Source organism: Lottia gigantea (assembly GCF_000327385.1).
Source record: "Lottia gigantea unplaced genomic scaffold LOTGIsca_26, whole genome shotgun sequence".
Classification (NCBI taxonomy): Eukaryota; Metazoa; Mollusca; class Gastropoda; family Lottiidae; genus Lottia; species Lottia gigantea.
This window is the reverse complement of record NW_008708797.1, coordinates 1,119,995-1,143,522: the sequence shown is the minus strand read 5'-3', so window position 1 is coordinate 1,143,522 and position 23,528 is coordinate 1,119,995. Positions and strand designations below refer to the sequence as shown.

The 23,528-nt window shown below is 29.4% G+C and overlaps 3 protein-coding genes across 3 annotated transcripts in view; all 3 read right to left on the bottom strand.

Moving 5' to 3' along the window:
- LOTGIDRAFT_117588 (hypothetical protein) overlaps positions 1 to 7,134 on the bottom strand; it is a gene marked incomplete at both ends in the record, with an annotated part of 9,022 nt that extends 1,888 nt beyond the window's left edge. The window contains 4 exons of the mRNA XM_009055977.1: positions 4,774 to 4,933; positions 5,711 to 5,899; positions 6,474 to 6,619; positions 7,035 to 7,134. Of these exons, the coding sequence (XP_009054225.1) occupies positions 4,774 to 4,933; positions 5,711 to 5,899; positions 6,474 to 6,619; positions 7,035 to 7,134 (595 nt within the window). The remainder of the gene's footprint in view (positions 1 to 4,773; positions 4,934 to 5,710; positions 5,900 to 6,473; positions 6,620 to 7,034) is intronic.
- A 1,222-nt stretch (positions 7,135 to 8,356) lies between these two features.
- On the bottom strand, positions 8,357 to 13,559 carry LOTGIDRAFT_117395 (hypothetical protein; the record flags this gene model as incomplete). The annotated part of the gene is made up of 4 exons (XM_009055976.1): positions 8,357 to 8,571; positions 11,370 to 11,523; positions 12,310 to 12,498; positions 13,416 to 13,559. Coding segments are annotated over 4 exons (702 nt in total), but the record flags the coding sequence as incomplete, so codon positions are not given.
- Positions 13,560 to 15,521: 1,962 nt separating this feature from the next.
- On the bottom strand, positions 15,522 to 23,039 carry LOTGIDRAFT_117715 (hypothetical protein; the record flags this gene model as incomplete). The annotated part of the gene is made up of 8 exons (XM_009055975.1): positions 15,522 to 15,686; positions 16,067 to 16,098; positions 16,539 to 16,710; positions 18,839 to 19,012; positions 19,898 to 20,101; positions 20,619 to 20,804; positions 22,645 to 22,766; positions 22,940 to 23,039. Coding segments are annotated over 8 exons (1,155 nt in total), but the record flags the coding sequence as incomplete, so codon positions are not given.
- Positions 23,040 to 23,528: the final 489 nt, after the last annotated feature.

The window sequence follows — 23,528 nt, the reverse complement described above, 5'->3', positions numbered from 1 at the left end:
GTTTTATTCTTCAGTCCCGCGCTGAAGATTGAATATTTGCCTTCTAGAGTTTTCATGAGCTAAAAATTGAACACTTTTCAAGAACAAGGGCAATAACTCATACTCAATATTATTCAGTATCGCCCTAAAGAGTTCAAAAGAAGTGTATGACTGAAGGTTGAATATTTCATACTGGTGATTGTTACTGTACTGCTAAATATTTTTATTCAAAATCAAAGCTGCCAGTGGGTCGATATTACCTTGCCTGGCAAGCTATCTTTCTTACATTCACTTCCAATTCCAATTTGCTCATTCAAATTACAGTTTTGTGAAACTAATTGTAAAGTTTCTGCTTTGTTTTTGGGATATAAAATAAAAATACAACAATTTCATCAATACTTATAATATTAATAGTTGTTCACATTATTTAAAACAAAATACATGTTAATATTGAAGTGTAAAATATTTGTTATAAACTAAGAAAATAATAATTTTATTTTAAATTAGCACTGTCTGTTTTGTTCTGCTTGTCTTAAAATACGAAAATCGCTTGGTATAAATGTAGAGATTATATTTTTTTTTAAACTGTTAGTTGTAAATAAAAGCCCATTCCTGCTATGATCAAATATTCTGCCTTCTTTAAATAAAACTCAGTGATCTAAAAATGACTATAAATGTGACTTAATGTCCATAAATCTGTATTTTGACTAAAAATATCTTTCCTTGGGAAAATTTTTGGGATTGTGTGCTGAATCACTCTTACCTAAAGAAATTTAATTATTTTAACAAAACTTAATTGTGTACTGCTCGAATATGATCTTGTAAATTATTATTCCTGGAAAAATCTTTATCACAAATATGACACTTAAATCTCACATTAAAATGTTTCGATCTAATATGGCGTCTCAAATCACCAGCATATCGATAAGACGCTCCGCAAAGATGACAAGATTCTCTTGGCCAACGTTCTACCTAAAATAACAAGAAGAATCAAATTAACAATTTGGACTTAAATTTCTGACATATACATGCTATAACATGGTATACGCCATACGGCTTATCAATCTCTTAAATGTCTATAGCAGGAACAAATTAAATTTTATAACATTTGTGGTCAATTTTCAATTTTTTAATTGTTTATGGTTTTTGCCAGATCAAATATTTTTGGTTGTAAACATGTCAAGATCATGAAAACCTTGTCAAGCATCTTTTTCCTTTCACAAAATACTCCAAAATCAGCCTATTATTCATAAAAACTATATATGGTAGATTCGTACCACCACTCAATATTCTCGTGTCTGTGTTATGCCAACTTAGTGATTTTTTTTGTCCATTATTAAAGATGATAAGAGATTTTTCCAGACTCACTTGAAGGTAAGGAGGGGTGTATACTGTTTTTATAATTTATAGTATTAGTTTATGTTTATTATTTATAAAACCAGTTTTATTGTGTAAGAACCCCATTATTTTACTGTTTTAGTAAACATTGTGTATGAATTATATTATATCTTTATCTTTCATAACAGAAATATGTGACTAAAATAATTGTATTTGTAAAAATACAACAAATAGGTAAAAATAATCCATTTAAAATAAATTTTAATTTGATAAATCTGTGTTAGTCTCTAGATATTCAATGTGTTGTTCTTTGATATGGGCTTTCAATTTGTATTTTCTAGTAAACTTCTTGTTACAAATAGGACATTGAACTCTTTCACCAAAATGTTGTGATTTAAAATGACGTTTGACATCTGCAGCTCTACCAAATAATTTCCCACAAATTGGACACTGCCTTTTATTGTAACCCTCAATTACAACCTACAATAATAAGAAAACTTTAATTTTCAAATGTCCTTGGTCTAATATGAATCTTAGTAAAATTATAAAAAATTATGAAATTTCCAAATGTCCTTGTTCTATTGAAAATTGAGTTTATAATTACATTTTTTATATGAAACAATAATGAAACCTCTTTCAACATAACTGAGGAAAATGATCATGTCATAACATACAAAACTTGCTTTAAAGGGATAGATTGACCAATCAAACTTTATTTTCAGAAACAGGAATTTTTTAGCTAACCCAATCAGTAATAGTGTTCACAGCTCATCGTCGAAATTTGACTCTTGAAATTTGAAATCCATGCGAGTCCAGAATTATCCACATTTGAATGTTAAGATGACAACTTGTCTTTACTTGAGACATTTATAAAAGTGAAAATCCTAGTTTGAGGTATTTTTGAAAGAATTATGCTGGGATCATGCTTGCTTTCTTGTTTTCATTTCATCTTAACATTTTTTTTGATTCAATCATTACTGAAAAATTACAATATTAAAATTTTTTTGGCCCCTAAACTTGAAATATTAGGCACTATATTTCTAGAGTTATTTTGCCTGAGTAGGCCTATCTCTATTATAGATTGTTAATTTTAATTAAGTTAACTGTGTCATGTAGGCCTATGATCAATTTAATTAATTTACAAGGCTTATTTAAAAAAAAAAATAATCAATTTGGAGTTTCAAAATCATGAATTTACGTGCTTGGCAAAAATCTCCCAACTTTTCATCAAATCTCCAGATTTTTCAAGGCAAATCTCCAGATTTTTTTTCTTGACCTGTACACGTCCAAAGAACTGGTAAGGCCAAATTTATCAGTGTAATATCAGGGGCCCAGCTTTAAAACATAATATAATGTATAAGTTTGTTTAATAACATTTTGTCCAGTTCAAATTTTACATACAAGACAGATGTCATATAAATTAAACAATGCCAACTAAGAAAAGTGCACTGAAAGTTCAAATTACAGATAACAAAATATATAACATCACAATATTTAAGTTTATAGCAACAATATTGTGTTAAAGAAAAACGACCTTATTTTACATGATAACAATTCCGTTTATCATATTTTCCATGTCTTTCTTATTGCTGCTCTCATACCAAACCCTTGGTATTGATCTGTTCTCTTTTACAGCTGGTTCAATTGAAATGAAATGAAGGATTTATTCAAGGACTCAGACTTCCACATGCCAACCAAGATCAGTTTGAAATTGAAATTTAAACACTAATTTTCATTCGACCAAGAAACCATGTTTTATGATAAATCAAAAATATGATGAACAGTGATCCTATGTCTTCTGAAATTATCCTTTCTTCTAAAAATGCGCTGACAAACAGAACAAGTATATTTTTCAGTTTGTAAATGAACATTACGCATGTGACGAGCACAACTACCAGCTTCTGTAAAAAGTTTACCACAAAATGGACACTGTTTTTTATTCTCCCATTTAGAATCAACCATCATCTGAAATCAAAATGAAATTTCTCATGTAAATAAGGAATTCAAATTCCATTTTGACTCAATACAATAGAGCAAGGTACAAAGAATTAATCTATTAAACTGTTATGATTTTGAAGTTCATTCAAGCTCCATATGTATCTGCAAAATGGTAGGGCAATTAAATGTACTGAACGCAATATTAATACTATTTAAAGTGTTCTTATACTTGAGATGGATTCATTCTTATCATAAAATTATTAAAATACAGGTAAATTGGTGAAAAAGTAAAAATTATCACATGACTAAAATGTAAATTGGTCACAGTTCATGTCTTCTTTGTTAAGTAAGTAACTACTTAAATAGGTATTAAACCAACCAAATCGTACTATGACTAATTTACCGTTTGACTAAATTCAGCTTGTGACCACAATATTGTAAACGATCACCAACGAACTAATTACTGTGACTAATTTGGCTGTGACTACTAGTCTTTGACTAAGGTAACATGTGACTAAATTACTGCCCTTGTTTTAATGAGGAAGCTTTTTATTATTCAATAGTGTTATTTCTTACCATATCTAGATCTATCTAGTCCAAATGCAAAAAAGAAGCTCTAGTTTAAATCTCCCCTTATTTTGAGATCAAACAAACCAAATTAGATAGAGATGTCGATATAGCTTATAGATTTTCGCATCCGATCTTTTTCAATCCCTTGGGACAATACAACAACGAATAATTTCATTGCAAAATTTGAGATTGCACAACACGAGTAAAGCTGTCATTACATGTGTATGTAAGCGCAACTCAAAGGACATAATTATGTAAGTAGACTGTTGGATTTACTAATAAGGACTAAAATGGTTTGCTATGGTGTGTTTTTTTCTTGGGCCATATTCTGAAGATAGGGTTTATTTTCATTGCTGAATTAAATTATGTATTGTACAGAAATACTATAGTTAACATTTGCTACATGAAGGTAACAGTTGAATAATGAAAATATAAAATCATAATGATATAAAAATGACACATTTACTCAGAACGATATAAAACGATACATTTATTCATAATGATATTAAATGATCATAAAAATATAATAATAAAAATGATATGTTTGTGTAATAACACAGTAATGCAAAAAAAAAAAAAAAAAAAATGAGTGTCACTATGATTTACTAAATACAAAATTCTGAAGAAAAATTACCAAGTCAAACTTCAAGGGTCTATCTTAATATTGGTACACAAAGAAGAAGCAATTAACAATAACTGACAAAAGAATTCCTATAAAAAGTTCAACAAAGAATGTAGCCTACATACCTCTAATCATTTGTAAAAAAAAGTGTGTGAATTCATACATCCTTCAGAGCATTCAATTTTAACTTTTGACAGTCAGATAAGACATTTCTGTACATATACATTAAATTAAAAGATGTCCTCAATGCTATAGAGTCAGGTGTTTGTCTAACAAATACATATGTCCCCAGTACTGTGGCTATGGCTTACAAATTCCATGTTTACTTTTCAAATGTTTTTGAAGGTGAACTTTTTGAGCGCATGATTTACCACATATTGGACACGTCAAGCGTATATTGAGATGTTGAGATCTGACATGTGTTCTCAGATTAGATCTATCACTGAAAAGCTTACCACACCATTCACATGCTCTTGAATCAATCCCCTACAACATAAACAAAAATCTTGTTTTAACATAGGCTAAATATTTCTAAAAAAAAAAAAAATTCCACAGATTAATAAATCTTGACTAGAAAAACTCAAACACTCAAATTTTACATCTCGTTCATAAAGAATAAATGAAATCAAAATCAAAAGTATTATTGAAGCCAAGCACTAATATGTGTCAAATTATAAACAAAAATTAAAGAAAGGAAAGGAAAAAGTTTTTGAACTTGTAATATTTATAACAAATATATGTATAAAAAATATGACATTAATGTTGTTGGGTTTGTTTCCAGCTTTTGAAAACCTGGAAAAGGCAAAATCTTGCCAACAATACATAAGAAATACAATTTTTTTCCTGCGTATTTGTTAAGGAATGACAAAAATCAGGAAGTGTATGCACATTATTCATCAAACACAAATACTTCAAAGACTATATCTTTGACCCTGTACATTCAGAAACAAGAAAAAAGGAGAAAAGTTATAATACAAAAAGTCATTTAAAAAAACATGGCAAAATGTAGCCTGTCAAACATGGACTTTATAAAAGAGCCGGATGGGGCACAGGAACATAAAACGTAAAATATCTGCCATGTATTGATGGACTCATTAATGGTTCAGCTTTGTGTCTTTATATCCATCATACTTGATGTCCATTTTTTACCGTTACCTTCATATTAGAACTACACTTGAAAATTATGAACAGTTTTTTTTTTATTGGAAACTAGCTTTGACAGAACATTACTGAAGAATTGACTATAAGCACATATTAATCAACAAGATGAGTTCTATGAATTCTTCTTATATGATCTCGAAGATGGTATTTCTGAGTACAAATCTTGCCACATATAGGACACTGAAAATTCTCGTTAAAATGAGCATGACGAATGTGTCGTCTCAAATTACCACGATGACTAAAAACTTTACCACAATCTATACACCTACAATTTCCATCTTCAATTCCAATCTACAACAAATCAAAAAGTAGAATTTCAATTTTTTGAATTAGAATAGAATGAAAAATCAAAATGGTGTTTTTTTGTTAGTTTTATAGAGAAAATCAGTGCATCATAGCAAACTTATGTTGTCTTTTTTAATTCAGTATTATGGGAAAGTTTTTAATGATGAAAATATGCAACATGTGTTTCAATTCATTTGAATAATATTGTGAATTATTATATTACTTTGAATATTCATTAACGTGGCTAATTTTTTTTCATTTTCTATACGGTAAAAAAAATATGCTCATTACAGCATGATTTAAATAATTCGTTTTCTTGAAACAAAATCAATTAATTTTCAGTATACTATTGAACTTACAAATCCTTATAAAATTAGTAACCTAAGGTGATTTTACTTAACATATTAAAACAAGAAAGTGCTAAAAATAACAATTAGTAAAATAATACACATCAATTAAAGTCATTTAATAGTCATCTACAAAAATTTGACAAGAGTTTTTTGAAATATTTTACAGCATTTCTTACAGTTAGCACAGTATTTCATTTTGGAAATATGGACATAATTTGATCTTTATGTACATTAGTTACATGAACTTTAAGATTGCTTTTCTGTGCAAATGTTTTGTCACAAAGCTGACATCTATAAGATTCTTTTAAATGTGATCCACGGATATGTCGTCTAAGATTACCCATATGACTAAAGACCATTCCACATATTTTACAAACTGGTTGGCCAGAATCATGAACAATCTACAAAATAAGACAACAGAAAATTAATCATAGCCTATTTCTTTAGATTCCATATTTACTAGAAAATAAATCTCAGGGATGTATTTCAAAATATTGTTGAAGTTCTAACTTATTACATATTTATATTTCTTGAATTAGGTTACTTAGAAATACCCTTAATTACAAGTGATGTTTCTATATAAGATATGTTCAATTGAAGTAAAGGTAAACACTGTTCAACAATGTTAGGTGTATCTATTTGTTTAATTCTGTGTAAGGTTTGACTAATAGATTCTGGATCCAAATAACACAAGCACTATTATACAAAAGGTTGTATATAATCACTATGACATTGTTTAATATGTAATTTAAGATATGATTGTCTAGAGAATGATTTATGACATATAAAACAATCTGGCCGATGATGAAAATGTTTTTCTTTCAGATGACGTCTCAAATTACATTTCAAGGTAAACTTCTGATTACAATAACTACAAGTTACATCTTTTTCCTTATTCTACAAAATATACAAATATTATAATTAGTTTTATACACATTTAGACAACTTCTATAAGTATATCTTTATCTTATTCATGCATATTATTCTACATTTTAATATTTTAAAGATTAAACCAGACTTAAAACTTTCTGAAGATAAATCTGTTAATGTGATTGTCAAAACAGTTTGACTTTCAGAAAATCTCAAAGAAAAGTATTTCATACTGTAAAACAATGAAATAAAATAGATATTTTGGCCTCTTTGTAAATTTTGTATAGCAAAGTAAAAAGTCAAAGTCTATTAATCCTTACATGGTACAAATAATCAAATTATTCAAAATCTTGTCAAACTTTAAAATGTTAAATTCCACTGTACATAAGCAGTTCTGTTATGCCCTCTAATAATTATCAGTGGCAGGGAAATTGTGTGTATTTCTTAAATGTGTTTTTAAATATTCCAAACGATAAAATGATGCTGAACACATAGAACAATTCACACTTTTAATATTCAGGTGTTTTTCTTTATTGTGTCTATTTAAACTGCTTCTAGTTGAAAAAGGTTTGTTACAAGGATAACAGATCAATTCTACTGCCTACAAAATATAAAATAGAAGAATTAGCTTGAATATCTCAAAAATTCACTTGATTTTTCCTCTTAAATCATAATGATGCCAATAAGATTCCTATATATAGAATCATGCCAAGATATACTATATACAGTATCAATATCTTAATGGTAACATTTTAACCTACATTTAGTGAAATACTGTATAACTATATATCAATTGTTAGAATTGACATTTAATAATCAATATTGATAATTTATATTAATGTAATATCATTAATACATGAATATATTCACACCAATAGCTTTAATGTACCAATAAACTGTGCAAGACCTATTAAAATACAAGACTACCTATGAAAATATACCATTAATACTGTAAAACTCCTAATATATTTTTATGAATTTGCTGGGTTATGACAATTTTCATTTATGTTGATCTGACTAGATATATAATGACATATCACATAACCTGAAACGCTAAGTAACATGTTTCAAGTTAATATTTCTATATTGCTCTACAATTGTTGTATTTAGCACTATTTTTACAGTGAAAATATTTTATTTTTATTTTAACAACAGATACATGTTGTACTTGTGAATTTATGTTTTGATACCACACATGAAACAGTCAATTTCACATATCATCTCTCTCACTTCAACACTTCCATTAAACATTTGGTGTATTAAAATTGTTCTGAAACCCTATATCATGGACAGTCTTCAAATGTTGTCTTAAATAACCGTCCCGACTGAAATGTCTATGACAAATAGGACAAGCAGCTCGATGTTTAGAGTTAAAATGCTGTTCTCTCATATGTCTTTTAATACTGCTTTTTGTTGTGAAGTACCTAGTACACAAAGAACAATAATTATCTGGGCCATCTTCTGCCTACAAAACATCAAATACAAAATTATTAATCTATTAACATACCAATCCAAACACTACAAATAAAAACATTAAACATTTAATTCTGTACAATGAGTCATCTAGATTTTTAAATTGCCAGCTGATAAGAGTTCAATTTCAACACTTCAATGTGTAAAAGAAATTTTCAGATAATAACAAATGCATTGTTATTCGTAACCTAATTGTGTAACCTAGTGGTGATGATATATCTTTCCTTTTTTCCCCAAAATTCTGTTCTGCAAATTGGTGGACTGTACAAAGTTATATTTTATTATCCTGGGGCTGACATGGAAAAAGCGTCTAGTCATTCAAAAGGGACACTAAACCGAGGCCTGGTGTGCTACAGGCTGTGCACATTAAAGATTGCTTGACAGTTGGAAATAAAAGAAGAGCAAGCTAATGCTTCATTAGTCTACATGGTGCAGAAAATCAGGACATAAAACTTTATTCATTTCATTTCTGGCAATTACATTCCGGAATATGACCTTGACACAAATAAACTCTCGAACTTAATAGTTGACATTCAAGACTATGTTCAGCTATTTGAATGTGTGTTATTTCCATGTGAGAACCATACATAATTTGTATGCCTGTTTAGCCAGTGACATAATGGCAGTGTGCCACCAGTGATATTGGTTTTATGGTTTTTGAACAGAAAGATCTGAAGTGATATATGGTAGTCCATAATTCCAAGCAAAGCTATTGTTGAGAAAATGCTATAAAATGACTGCATACATATAATGATTCCCTTTCCAATAGGAAAAAAAGTAATCCGCATCAGCTCAAAATATGTCACACAGATGCTAACAGCTATAGAGGACTGTGCTTAATTCATATTAAGACCAGAGTTTGTAAAGGGCTTGTAAGAGGTTTCCATCTTTTTTATGTGTAACTTTTCCTGAAATTGTAGAAATACTTAACCGTACATGATATTCATTCAAGCACCATTGTGAAAGCTATGTCATAGAATTTGTAATGTTTAGTTTTAATGGCATTGCAAGAACCACTGACTGAATATTAGAATGGTGCAAATACAATCTGTGTTTCCTTTAAAAAAAAGTTTTTGGAACCTTCTCAAAACCCCCCTTTTGATGTCAGCACTAGAATCTGCAGTTTTCATCTATACAAAAAAGGCAAAATAACAGTTTAAAAATCTTTTTCCCAGAATACAAAATATACAGATTAGTCTTTAAAACCAAGAAAACTACATCAACAAATTTTTGATGACACAAAATTCAAATTATAACCATACTTGAATTAATTTTTAATTTTGTTGCTCCATTTAAAATACAAACAAGATAGCTTCCAGTCAAGGTAATATACACCCACTCGCAGCTTTGATTTAGAATAAAAATATTTGGCAGTACAGTAACAATCACCAGTATGAAATATTCAACCTTCAGTCATACACTTGTTTTGAACTTTTTAGATACTGAATAATATTACCAAGTTTCGTTGAAATCTGTCAAGGATTTTGGGCGTTCTAGAGTGTTAACAGGCTAAAACTCATACTTAATATATTTCAATTTTTCTGATTTTTGATAGGGTTCATCCTTGAGTGATAACAAACATTTACACCAAGTTTAGTCAATAATTGAACCTTCTAGTGTTGACAAGCTAAAAATTTAAACCATCTTCAAGAACAAGGGCAATAACTCATACTTATTATTTTTCGTTTTTTTTTTTATTTTCTTCCTTGGGTGATAACAAACACTCACACCAAATTTTATCAAAATCTGTCAATTATTGCACCTTTTAGAGTGTTTACGAGCATTTAAAAAACAAGGGCAATAACCAATAGTAAATATCTTTTGATTTTTTAATTGGGTTAATACTTGGGTGATAACAATCAGTCAGGAATTATGCCTTCTAGAGTGTTTACGAGCAATTGTGGATGGAGGGAGGGATGTGGACGTATAATAATAACTAAATTGATTTTGACAAAATGGTCAGTGTATTAAAACCATGCAAAAAAATTCCTTCTTCAATTATCCCTTTGGAATGTTAAAAACCACTTCATAAAAAAGACAGAATTAGGATTGGCATTATCTGTATGTGTCTTTCCATTCATCAGAAACACGCCTACTTATATTGTTCTAGACACTATTATACTGTTGAATCATTTTTGTACAAGCGTTATGGCTAAAATTACAGCATCCATGTTGTCTGCATTTTTAATTCACTAATCTTAAGCAGAAATATTATGGACATATTTTATATGTTCTCTTAAAGTTGAAATTCTAGAAAAAGTTTTTTCACATAATATACATTGATGCCTCTGTTTTAAATGCTGTGCTTGAATATGTCTAGTTAAACTTCCTGTTTGAGTGAACGTCTTTTGACACCATTTACAACTTGCCAATTTTCCCTACAAAATACATACAGAAAATTTTAATTATCCTTCAATTTTGTCAAGGTTTATTCTTAAAGGTCATATCTGACATCAAAATTAATCACACTTGAATAATCATGCAAACAGCAAGAGATGATACAAGAATTTACAAGTATATATATATATAAATGTTTGATGATATATGCATACTTTTTTAACATCAAATTTCATGTAATATTTATCAGTATTTACATTTTTATTGATTACAAAATACTAAAATTAACTTTTCAAAATACAATGTTAAGTACCAGTACTACGAGTAGTAGTACCTTGTATTGTAACCTTGATCATGATCATACCTTTCAAATATTTCAATAGATTCATGTACATTCATTCATTCATTCATTCATGTGTCTTCAACAAATGAGTCGTGATGATGACGTTTTATATGAGCTATCAAATGAGCTTTTTGAGTACACTGTTTATCACATAATGGACAATGCAATCGAATATTCAAATGAGCTCCTTGTGTATGACGCGTTAAACTGCCTCTCTGTGTAAAATGCTTTCCACACCAATTACAGACAAATTTTCCCTACAAAGAAATAAAAAACAACTAGTTAATTCTTCAAAAGAATTCCTTTATTATTTTTCTGATCAATAATTTATTTCTTTTAATTCTTAGTTTAGATCTAATACGCTTCCATACAGTGGTGCAGTAGGATAGTTAATTTAATTTGTGTTTTTGTAATGTTTGTGTACATGTGTTCAATTACAGATGTATTTATGAAATTCGTGTGTAACAAAAACTTAACCTATTTTTTATGACTATCAAACTAGAATTAACTATCACTTCCTAACATCAAGTCAACTAATGCTGATCACTTGCAAATATCTAACATCTAAATGTTGGTATAAAAGCTATCCAGAGCTCTACTAGCAATTAAAATCTGACCCCAGGTTTCTCGTAATTCAACAATAAGGCACTGTCTCAATTAATTTGTCCTTTCTGGGCAATATTGACATACTTTTGTCATTTGATCAATATTTTCATCATAGTTAGAAGTCCCGAAAGTGTAAGTTTCTGTGTTGAATTATAGAATGAAAATACAAGTATTTACTTGACTGTATCTAATTTATGTTACATGTTATCTGCAGTTTGTAACATAATGATGATACTATTGGACAACTTCATATAGGCCTCAATGTAGAAAAATTGAACAAGTATCTTTTTATTTATCCTGATTTCTTGAAAATATTTAGATGTAAGAAATTGAAATCTGTTCATAAATTAGTGTAGAGAATTAGCTGTTGATTACATTTCTTATGTTATAAATAACAAATATCCATGATTTAAAAGCTAGTCTACACTGTTGTTTACACAGGAAATTTTATGATGAACTCTTAAATGACTTCTTAAATTGCCCCTCTGAGTAAAATATCTTGGTGAAGGACACACAGGACATAAATATCGGACATTTTTATGCAATCCATTAATGTGTCTGGTTAAACTGCCACTTTGAGTAAATTTCTTGCCACACCATTGACATATCAAACGTTCACAAGGACTCTCCTACAAGAGATTAAAAAAGTCCATTTTAGATTTTGACTGTAATTTAACTTTATGTGGTCGAACAGAAATATCCACAACAAACATTTATCATATATCAATCAAGCCACGGCAATCCTTTTTAGACAACAAAATTTTTCATGAAATATTTATTGTATTACATGTACATCATAATTTGATGAATTAATATATTTCTATCCACAGATTGTGTCTGTTTTTAATTTTTAACAGGTAAAGATGTTTATTATTGAAATTATAATTCAACTAATTTTAAATCATTGCCAATGATATTCAGAATGTCAAGTTTCGATTTGATGTAAAAAAAGAACCAGTGCCAATGAAATGGATATAGAAAGCTAGTTGTCAAAACTAAAATCAAAATAACAGTAATGCACAACACAAAGGCTAGTATTGTCAAAGTTAATATTGTATGCACCTCTGGAACTTCTTTACATATTTTTTTTTCATACATCATAACCCTCTTAATATGATCATTGAAAGTAACAAACTTCATTTCCAAAAAGTAACCATTCTAGAATCAGATATTTTCAATGACTGCTTGCAACTAACAGAATCTTTGAGTATTAGATCAATTGCTGGCATTATTTGCTGTGAATGCACCGTTAAGTAACAAATGGCAGTTCTTAATGTTTTACTTTCAATTGTTATCAACCAGTACAGTTGGAATGTTGCAGATCCACTTTATGATGTGCACAATCTTTTATTCAATTCCTTATTGAACATGTCATCATGAAAACAGTAAATTCTTAATCATACATAGTTCAAATCAAGTAAAATAATGATCATGTACATAGAAATAGATTGATCTAGGTGGTACTGTAGACAATAATTTGGTACACATTAAGGTATTAACCCTTGTAATTTGCAATAAACTAAATGTCTTTGTATCCATGGACAAATTCAATATGTCGCTTTAAGTTTCCTTTCAATGTGAATTCTTTTTGACATATTGGACAAGAGATTCTCAACTGAAGATGAGCAACTTGTATATGTCTGTTAAGACTTCCACGTTGGGTAAACATCTTGTGACATGTTGGACAGGAAAATTGTCTCTCCTGAAATAAATAAGTCAATTGTTTATGATTTAATAAATGTTTATTTTCATAAAAATGATCATAAAATTTACATCTAAAATCATTTAACACTGTTTATTAATAAACAGTTTAAATTGTACTTTGGTCTGATCTTTCATGTGTTTCAAATAAACCTTCACATTAGTTCAGCATGTCACACAAAATTTACTTCAAAATTAACCACAGGAAATAATGCTTTATACAGAAACGTAAAAACTTGTTGAAAATATAAATTACTATCTTGAGCCTTAAAGTTTCATAAAGTTTTGTTAATAATTGTGCCAGACTATTTACAAGTTAAAATTTTAACATATTTAAAGAACAAGGGCAACAACTCAGATAATTACTTATAAATTTCGTTTACAAATTAAGATATAAGTTAGCCTAACAAGAGAAAAAAGCAAACCAACCAAATCCACTCTCATTTTTTCCCAAATCAAACTTAACTGATCTTTTTCATGTTTTAGCCCAAAATATTTCGATGGTGACTGTATATATGACTTTTAAGCTTGGTTTGTTGACCAAACAACCTTTCACATCCTTCAACTGGACATTTCATACGAATATTATCATGTACAACTTTAACGCGCCGTTTTAAACTTCCAACTGTAGCAAACTGTCTAGAACACAGTCTACATTTAGTTACATCTTTATCTAATGGTATCTCTTTTCTTAAACTGAGTCTGTTTATATGCTGGTATGCCTAAAACACAGATATAATACTCAGTTAAATTACTGCTTTTGTGAGCAAGAATAGTATAGGTATTATAATATTAGAAATAATAAAATATTTTGACTATTAAAATAGTGCTTAAAATATCAATTTGTAGAGTGATATGGATTATCTATTGTAATATGAAAATCATATATATAAATCATATACAAAATCTCAATCAAATAATGTTAAACAGAGCTAGTAACCAAAACCATACTTTTAGTAACAAATTTGATTGTCATCATAGTAATAATATATTTATATCAACTGAAACTATTTGATGTCTGCTCTTAACACATACATGGACCCATTTAACTACCACCATTTTTACAATCTTATTGCATTTTATTTTATCATTTAACTGTCAATCACCACTAAGTGTCAACACCTTGCTTTTCATCAAATTATTTTGTATCCCTATAAAATCAGTTATAAAAAAAACTACTACAATATCAGAGTGGAAACAAGTAACATATTATAATTTGTTGTGTTGTTTTTTATCGTTTGTCCTAGGAATATCTGCATTGTGGCGAGTAATAATGTGATTCCTTAAGTCAGAAGTTTGTCCAAAACGTTTGTCACATCTTTCAAATGGACATTCTATTTTGATGTTTTCGTGGACCACTTTAACATGTCTCCTTAAACTTCCTGATGTTGCCATTTGTCGATGACAATATGGACACTTAGTTTCATCACTTGAATATTCTCTTCTGCTCATCAGATGCATCATATTCATATCCGTAGGGACCATTCCAATCTTATGTCTTGGTTCTCTTAACCCCTACAACACAGATTTAGAAAAGTCATTAATACAGATTCCTACAAATTAGGAATTTCCCTTCATTTAAGTTTTAATAACGTAAATGATAGCCCCTTTCAGATCTAATGTCAGTATTGGTAAATGGTTAATTCCAAAAATTTGTATTCAATTAATGTTTTGTTTAAATATTATTTTTATTCTGAATATATGAAACATATAAAATAGTAATTAAAAAGATATAGGAAATTGTTGATATCTTGTACAGAAATAAAAAAAACAATTTAAATAGCTGAGTGTTGAATCATGTCTTGAATATAGTATTATGGCAAAAAATAAACAAATTTGAAAAACCTATGTGATTAAGGCAGAAAACAAAACAGATTTGTTCAAAAATTGATAAGCACTATCATTCGTACTTAGTAGGAACACAATTGCACAAAATAGTTCTAATTAATCATGATTGGTGAATTTTCATATGTTGTCTTAGAGTAGATAATTGTGAAAAAGTCTTCAAGCAAACTGAACATTCGGCACGCTTTCCATAATGTAAACTTTCAATATGACGTTTAAGACTCCATTTTGATGTAAAACTTCTACCACAAAACGTACAAGAGAATTCCTGATCCTACAAAACACAAATATAATTTGATTGAAGATTTTCTTTAATTTATAATCATAAATACCTTAGAGAAAAAATCGTTTCAAAGATAAATGATTAATAAGAAGTCACAAAACTTCAAATTCTCAAATAATTGTTAATACCGAGTTCTCTTCTAAATCACATTTACAAAGTGCTATTTTTGTGATTAATCACATGCCTAAATTTCTGAGTTCAATATCACTGTGAATGTTCATGTAATAAAAACCCTCAAATTGTTAAACCATTTCATTTATATAAAAGTTATATACTTATATAAACTATAGACCCATTTTATGAACATTTTTGATATGTCTGACAAGATTTCCTTTCTGAGTAAAAACACAATCACAATTCATCACTGGACAATTAATTCGGAAATTCTGATGAGCTTCTTTAATATGTCTTTGACAGTTGCTCTTGGAAACAAACTTTCTGGCACAAAACAAACACTTATAAGACTGGTCCTCATCAAGATATATACCCTACAACACAGATAAAGAAATTTCAAATTAACATTATTCTAAATGATTTCTGCAATTTAATTTTGCAGATCTCTACATATTGTTTTCTTATATTTGTACATATATGTTGCAAGTTTATTGTGAAGAAGAACTTAAATTATTCATAAGGATAAAGGATCAATCTTTTCGGATGTTGGAACTGGTTCTACATGGAATTCCTTGTGTATCATTTGATTTACGCAAAAACCAGTCATGACTATGGAGTAGACTAATCAAGGTATTATTAAGGTTTATATTATCAATATTAATTTCTTATTTTTAAATAGTTAAGTTTAATAATTGGTGTATTCATGATTTTGCATTTGTTCACTGTGTATATGTTTCAAATGTTCCTTCAAATTTCCCTTCTGTGTAAAACTTTTAGAACATAGAGGACAATCAATTCTTATTTTCAGGTGTTTTCCTTCTATATGTCTTTTTAAATTTCCTTTTTGAGCAAAAGATCTGTGGCAAAGGTTACAGGAAAACATATATCCAGATTCCTACAAAATAAACAAAATAGAACTTAAAGCAGCAATAAGTAATCCAGTAGAGAGATAAATTGCAAATTACATGAAACTTAATGTGTTTACCTTCATTATCTAAAAATATAGTACCAGTGGAAATATTTTTGCTTTAGATTTTGTTTTTTTGAACAGTATTAATTTATTTTGAAACAATGAGCACATCTAAGAACTGGATTAGTGTTGTACTGCACAAAACTCTATATTAGTTCCCATCGTAATTGAAAGCGTTTATATAAGAAGTAGCAAATTTATTGATAAGCATTACTATGTAAATGCATATAATAACTTTCAAGTAAAACTATAAAAGAAGTATAATAAGATTAAAACATCTTGTCATTATTGTAGGCTATTTATTGAATGTATTTTAGTAAACGCAATAAACAACAAAGATAATTATTCACACCAAAATTAGTTTATTCACCCGATCAACTAAGCAATGATAACACTAATGGTACTAGGTTAAAATTAATCAATAATATTTGATAATCTACATACAATATACACTCATTTTTATAATTTTAAAAAATACTATGATTTCATATTTTACAACAATAATGAACAAATGAATTTATAATAAAAAAGTTGAGCACATTTTAATAAATGGAATGAAACAAATATTTTTACATCCTACTTTTCTACTCCATTAGAAGACAAACAATGTCATAAAATAAACAATTAGAACATATTTTCCAGGGGAGCATTTTACATTTTCCAAATATCAAGGTATAATTTGCACATTTGCTGATATCAAACACTGGAACCTGGGTTATTCAACAAGTGCCTAACAAATTAACACATTCATAGTTTCCACTGTTTTTGTAGAGAGAATGAGATGGAAATTTGGGGTTAATATAAGAACCTCTTATCATCCAAGGAATAAAATCATTTGAACTCAGAACCATGAATATATCTGAAATGTTCTTTAAGAGTTCCTTTCTGAGTGAAAGTTTTTGGACACAATGGACAAGCAACTCTTTTGTTTAGATGCCCTGTGTCAATGTGTCGTTTTAAATTTCCCTTACTAGTGAAGGCTTTCTTACAGTACATGCAGACAAAATCCTACAACAAAAAAAAAAGAAAATACTTTAATGGCTTGAAATTACAAAAAAAAAAAACCATTGACTCTGATATGCAAATACATGAATGTTAGTTGAAGAATTGAAGTTTGTTAAAATGAGTCTTTGTTCATCAGTGGACTTATCTGGTATCACAAGTATACAGTAATTTTTAACCATACTAGGAAGCGTGTTTCAATAAGTATTTAGTTTAATGGATATATCGTCTTATACAGAGATTATATTCTTTAGTCATGGCACCTTGCCCAACTGATGACCATGTTACAGACTTTATATTTCATGTCCATTCTAAGAGATAGTATTCTTTAAATAGCAGGAACTAAAACAGTGTCAAAATGTTCGTATACAGAATGTAAATCATGAAATGAAAAGAAGGAAGGCTAAAGGTGCGAATAAACGAGGTACGGTGTCTGGTACAGGATTATCAATACAGTAGAAAATAGAAGAAACGCAAACGTGTCCAGACCGCACCCATGCCTCGTGTGTTCACTTCTATTTTCGTTTGTATCAATTTTTCCGGACACCGTATTTGTCCATTCGAGGCTAAAGGTGGAATAGAACCTCTGATTGTATAATGTTATCTTTCTTCTTAGGGGAAAATTTAAGATACATGAGCACATCAGACTATGAATCAGGTCACAATTTGTCAAAGTTACTATTCTAACTGTATGCCTTATAGTCTTATGAATGATCTATGGGAATATAAATTGTAATGTGAACATAGCCCATATAAAGCAAATTTTTCCATACAACCTACAAATTTTCAGATCACTTCTGTCAACTATATTTATTCAAGCATGACCTCTTTATTTTTATTGAGTTACTGAACTAACATGCTTTAGTGAAATTCAACAAGTGGACATTCTATTTTCACTTTTTCAGTCAGATGATCCTTACTAACACCAGATTGCAGCACACCTTAGTACAGGTTCACCATAATAGGAATTTTCCATTTTAACAGATAGCTTAACACGAGTTCAGAAGACTGTGTCAGATCTAACAATTAGTCAGTGTATATGCTTATTCACGTCAGAATGACATGAAATAAAATGTGACTTTAAATTTTCCTTCCTGGTAAAGCTTTTATGACAAACGGGGCAATTATTTCTAATTTGTAAATGTGCAGACTGTAAATGTCGTCTTAGGTTCCCTTTAAAACTAAAAGAACTTCCACAGAACTGGCACGTAAAAAATGATGGAGCCTAAAATGGAAAAGAAAAACCAATTAGTTTTTTTTTTTTTATCTTTATTCAGAAATCAAAATATAAATATTGGAAGTTTTCTTTCAGAAAAATATTGAAAACCACACATAACTGAATATTTCAACATGAAAACCTCCACAAGTGATAGATAAGGTAATAATAAAAACGATGCATATCCTTGCATTTCCCCTATCAAAACCAGTTATGAAATTAACAAACCCTGATTCTCCAGCTAATAAAATCATAAAAATAATTTTCACAATAGCGATTTAAAACATATAAATTTGAAAGCTATATATATATATATATATATATTGAATTCAGCAGCAAATTTGTTACTTTGACAATTTCTTAACTACAGGAAGAAAGATCACTGGTAAAAGTTGAACTTTCATAAAGGCAAAGTTTTCAAAACATCCCTATGATTGATATGAACATGTTCCTTAAGATGACCTTTCTGAGAAAATGATCTAGTACAAAAAGGAAAATTTAAACGAATGTTTAAGTGCATTCCATTGATATGTCTTGATAAATTGTCTCTCTGAGTGAAAACTTTCTGGCAGTAACTACAAGTGAAACCAGTAAAAATTCCCTAGAAAATAATCAAAAATATTTTTCAATTTGCACATGAAAATTCTTCAAATTAACCAATATGTTAAATAAATTTTATTTAATGAAATTTAAACATTAGAGTTATGTATGGTATAGTGAGATTTTGCAGCAATTAAACATACAAAGTAATTTGTCGCTTATTTCCAAGAAGTTTTGTTCTTGTTTAGCAGTTGTACAGAGAAATTGAGATATATTTGAAGAATGATGTTAATTTGTATCATTCAGAGAATGGAAATTCACATCAATAGAAATTTAGCCCCATTCTTGAACAACCATAGCCTGTTCATGCTGTAATTCTTCATAATGTATACGCTTCATATGAGTTCTTAGGTTTTCTAAGCGTGAACATTTCTTTTGACAAAATTTACAAATCACATGTAGATTCAAATGCTTTTCTTTTATATGCCTATTCAAGGCACCTTTCCACAGAAAATCTTTTCCACACACAGAACATGTATAAATTCCTTTATCTTTGACCTAAAAGTAAAAATGACACATATCAGTTTTTTTTATGTTTGTGTCTTTTTATTTGATTAACATCTGTTTCAGTTTCTCTGATCTTATAAATGCTTCATTTCAGCAGGAAATAATTTATCTAGCAAAAACCCTACCTAATTTCACAAATATAAACTAATTACTCTTTAATTAATCATTAATTGAAAATATGCATGTGTAGAAGAGTAAATATCATAGATGGTACAAAACTTTGATGGGAGAAAGGCATACCATTAACTATCTTTTAATGGTGTGATTCCCAACCTCTCTTAGCCTTCACACCCCTAGAGCATTCACCTAGACCTTTCACACCCCCAAAGAATTGTTTCATCCACATTTTCGGCCATGTGTTGATGTGAGGTGCTCTATCAATTCAAAACAAATTCTTTTCCTACACATGTTGGCCACTCCCCTGACACTCTAGTCCCACACCCTCAGGTGGTGAAAACACCCCAGGTTGGGAACCAGGGTTTTAATGTGTCAGTTATTTAAAATGAACATTTCTCATATGACTGGATAAAGAGTCAGGTCTGTTAAATTCCCTGCCACAAACACTACATTTAAATCTATAGTTTAGATGATTTCCTCGCACATGTCTCTTTAAAGCACTTTTCCACAGAAAGCGTTTAGCACACCACACACAATTGTAATATCCTCCTGATGGGGTACTTGAGAAATCAAAGGCCTAAAATGATACAAAAGAGTGGAATAAGACACTTTTATTATTTGTAACTAAACATGAACATTTTATGCAGTAACATCCTTAACATCATTGTCTGTCTGTTGAATTTATTAGATTGCTTTTATTATACAAGAAAAAATAAATTACATTACAGACTTAAAAGCTGAATAACCCAAGATATCAGGAAAGGAAAATGTCAAGAACATAAGGTCACAAATCATTTGGTTTTGATGTTGTGTACAAATATATGTATCAAAAGAAAACTTCAGAACTATTTTAATTACTACATATTGTCTCTTCTACATTTACAGCATTTAAAAGTTTATTGTGTCACATATTTTCTGGAAGATCTATCTATGTTATGTATATTTCTGTAATGTGATAATAAAGCACTCTTCCTAGTGAAGGTAGAAAAACAAATATCACATTGAACTCTCTCATTAAAATGACGAGAAACAATATGTCTTTTTAAATCAACTTTCCACTTGTAACTCTTCTCACAATACGAACAATTCCAAGCCTACAATTACAAGGGATAATCTGTAACATGGATTAGATGAAGTCAGGAGGCTTACTATTTTAAACTACATGTATAACTATATTTAATTTGTTGCACCTGATAGTCCAAAATATCCAACATGATAACCAAATTATAAAAGACCTCTGAATCACATTTTAATACAAATGTTCAGTCTTAAATTGTTTTGGGTTGATAAAAATTTGAACACTTAAGAGAAAGTATTTGATAATTCAATATGTTTTTCAATTTTGTGGCACTTGCAACCAATCTGAGAGCAACTGAACACAAAGTTACTATAAAGTAAACCATGATTTTTAAGTCCAGTTTCTCTCAATTTCTGCAAGATGCAAGGGACAGATACTAATTTTGGGGGGTTGATTTGAGTCTTGAATATATGTAAATAGTTTTCAGAAGTACTACAAATGTAAAAAAAAATGAGTAAGATTAATTCTTTAAAGTTCTTCATCTCAAAAACACTAAAGATATCAGACTGGTTTCAGTATAAAGAAAATCGATAATAGGGATAAACTTTTATTTGTTAATACAATACATGTACATCATTATGCATTGTACTTCTCTGTATGATAAATATGAGGATATGTAGTCTGCTATTCATTCCTGTAAGTAGCTGGTAGAATATCTAACATACAATTACATTCAAACCAGCATAGGATACTTTACTATATTGGACAAATACAAGGGATTGTAAAGAGGTTTTTTAGCCTTATGTGTATCGCAGACACCTTTGACTTTCATTTGGGACATTCCAATTTTTTTTCCGAGGCCTGTGGCTCCTGCAATTTCAGAAAAAGTTAATCAAAAACTTGATTTACCAAATTGTTGCCTGACTATATTCAAACCGACCATTTTATCATAAATAATTGTATTAACCGCTCTTATTAGCACAAATATCATAAAACTCTCTATTCTGTTAAAACTAAGTAATATAAGACATAGTAATGAGTTTTATAAGGCAACGGTGAAGCAAAATGTGAATGAGTAGGCAATTTTTAGTTAGAAACCATCTTCTACGGAAATAACATATGTTATCATGCAATTGTCGTCTGGTGGCAGGTTGGTTACAAATTCTTTTACGGAAGCTGCTTTTCCGGTTAACTCTTTCTGGAATTGCAGGTACCACAGACATCGGATGAAGAATTGGAATGTCCCAAATAGAAGTCAAAGGTGTCCCGGTTCACCTCTTTACAATCCCTTTCAGGTATTAAAACTAAGAGTGATACAGATCCTGAATACAAGATTATTTCCTATATTTGACTTAAACTGTGTGCATTTCATTCTTCAGTGAGAAGATTTGTAATGAACATTCAAGCTCCAATTTCTTGTAAAAGATGCTTCGCAAAGGGTACATTTGTATCGCAGGTTTAAATGTTGAGCTGTCATATGTCTTTTAAGGTAGGATTTATATTGGAAACTTCTAAAACATACTGGACAAGCAATACCACTTTGTGAAGAATCCTGCAATGGATTATAGAGAATTGTGAGTAATATGGAATAATCTATTAAAGATCATGTCAAAGAGTTTGTTTCATATTTATTGAGTTATGTATGGATTTATAATGATCTGTTAGCCTCCAATTTCTAGTAAAAGAGGCTTCACACATTGTGCATTCATATCGAAAATTAAAATGTTGAGCTGTCATGTGTCTTTTTAGGTAGGATTTATATTTAAAACTTCTCTGACAAACTGGACAAACTATACCAAGTGATGGATCCTGCAATGAACATACAAAAACTTAATGCAATTGTATGGATAACCAAATTCTAGTGCAGTTCTCCCTTATTGGGTTAACACTCCTAAGGATACTCATATACATCGACTTGCTTAAAGACAATATCTCTTTTTCAAATCCCTAAGTCAATATGAGCCTCAAAATACAGGACTGTTGGTGTTAAACAAATACTAGGTTCATTTTTAAATTAGTTTTATTATGCAAAGTTTTTTCTTACATGATACAACTGGATTCAAACTATCAATAAAAAGACAATCATTCTCATGCAACAAATACTAGGTTCATTTTTAAATTAGTTTTATTATGCAAAGTTTTTTCTTACATGATACAACTGGACTCAAACTATCAATAAAAAGACAATCATTCTCATGCAAGACCAAATTGAGATTAGCCTGTTTATAAACAGTTAGTAGATATTTGCAATGCATACACCTAAATAAGAATATGAAAATCTGG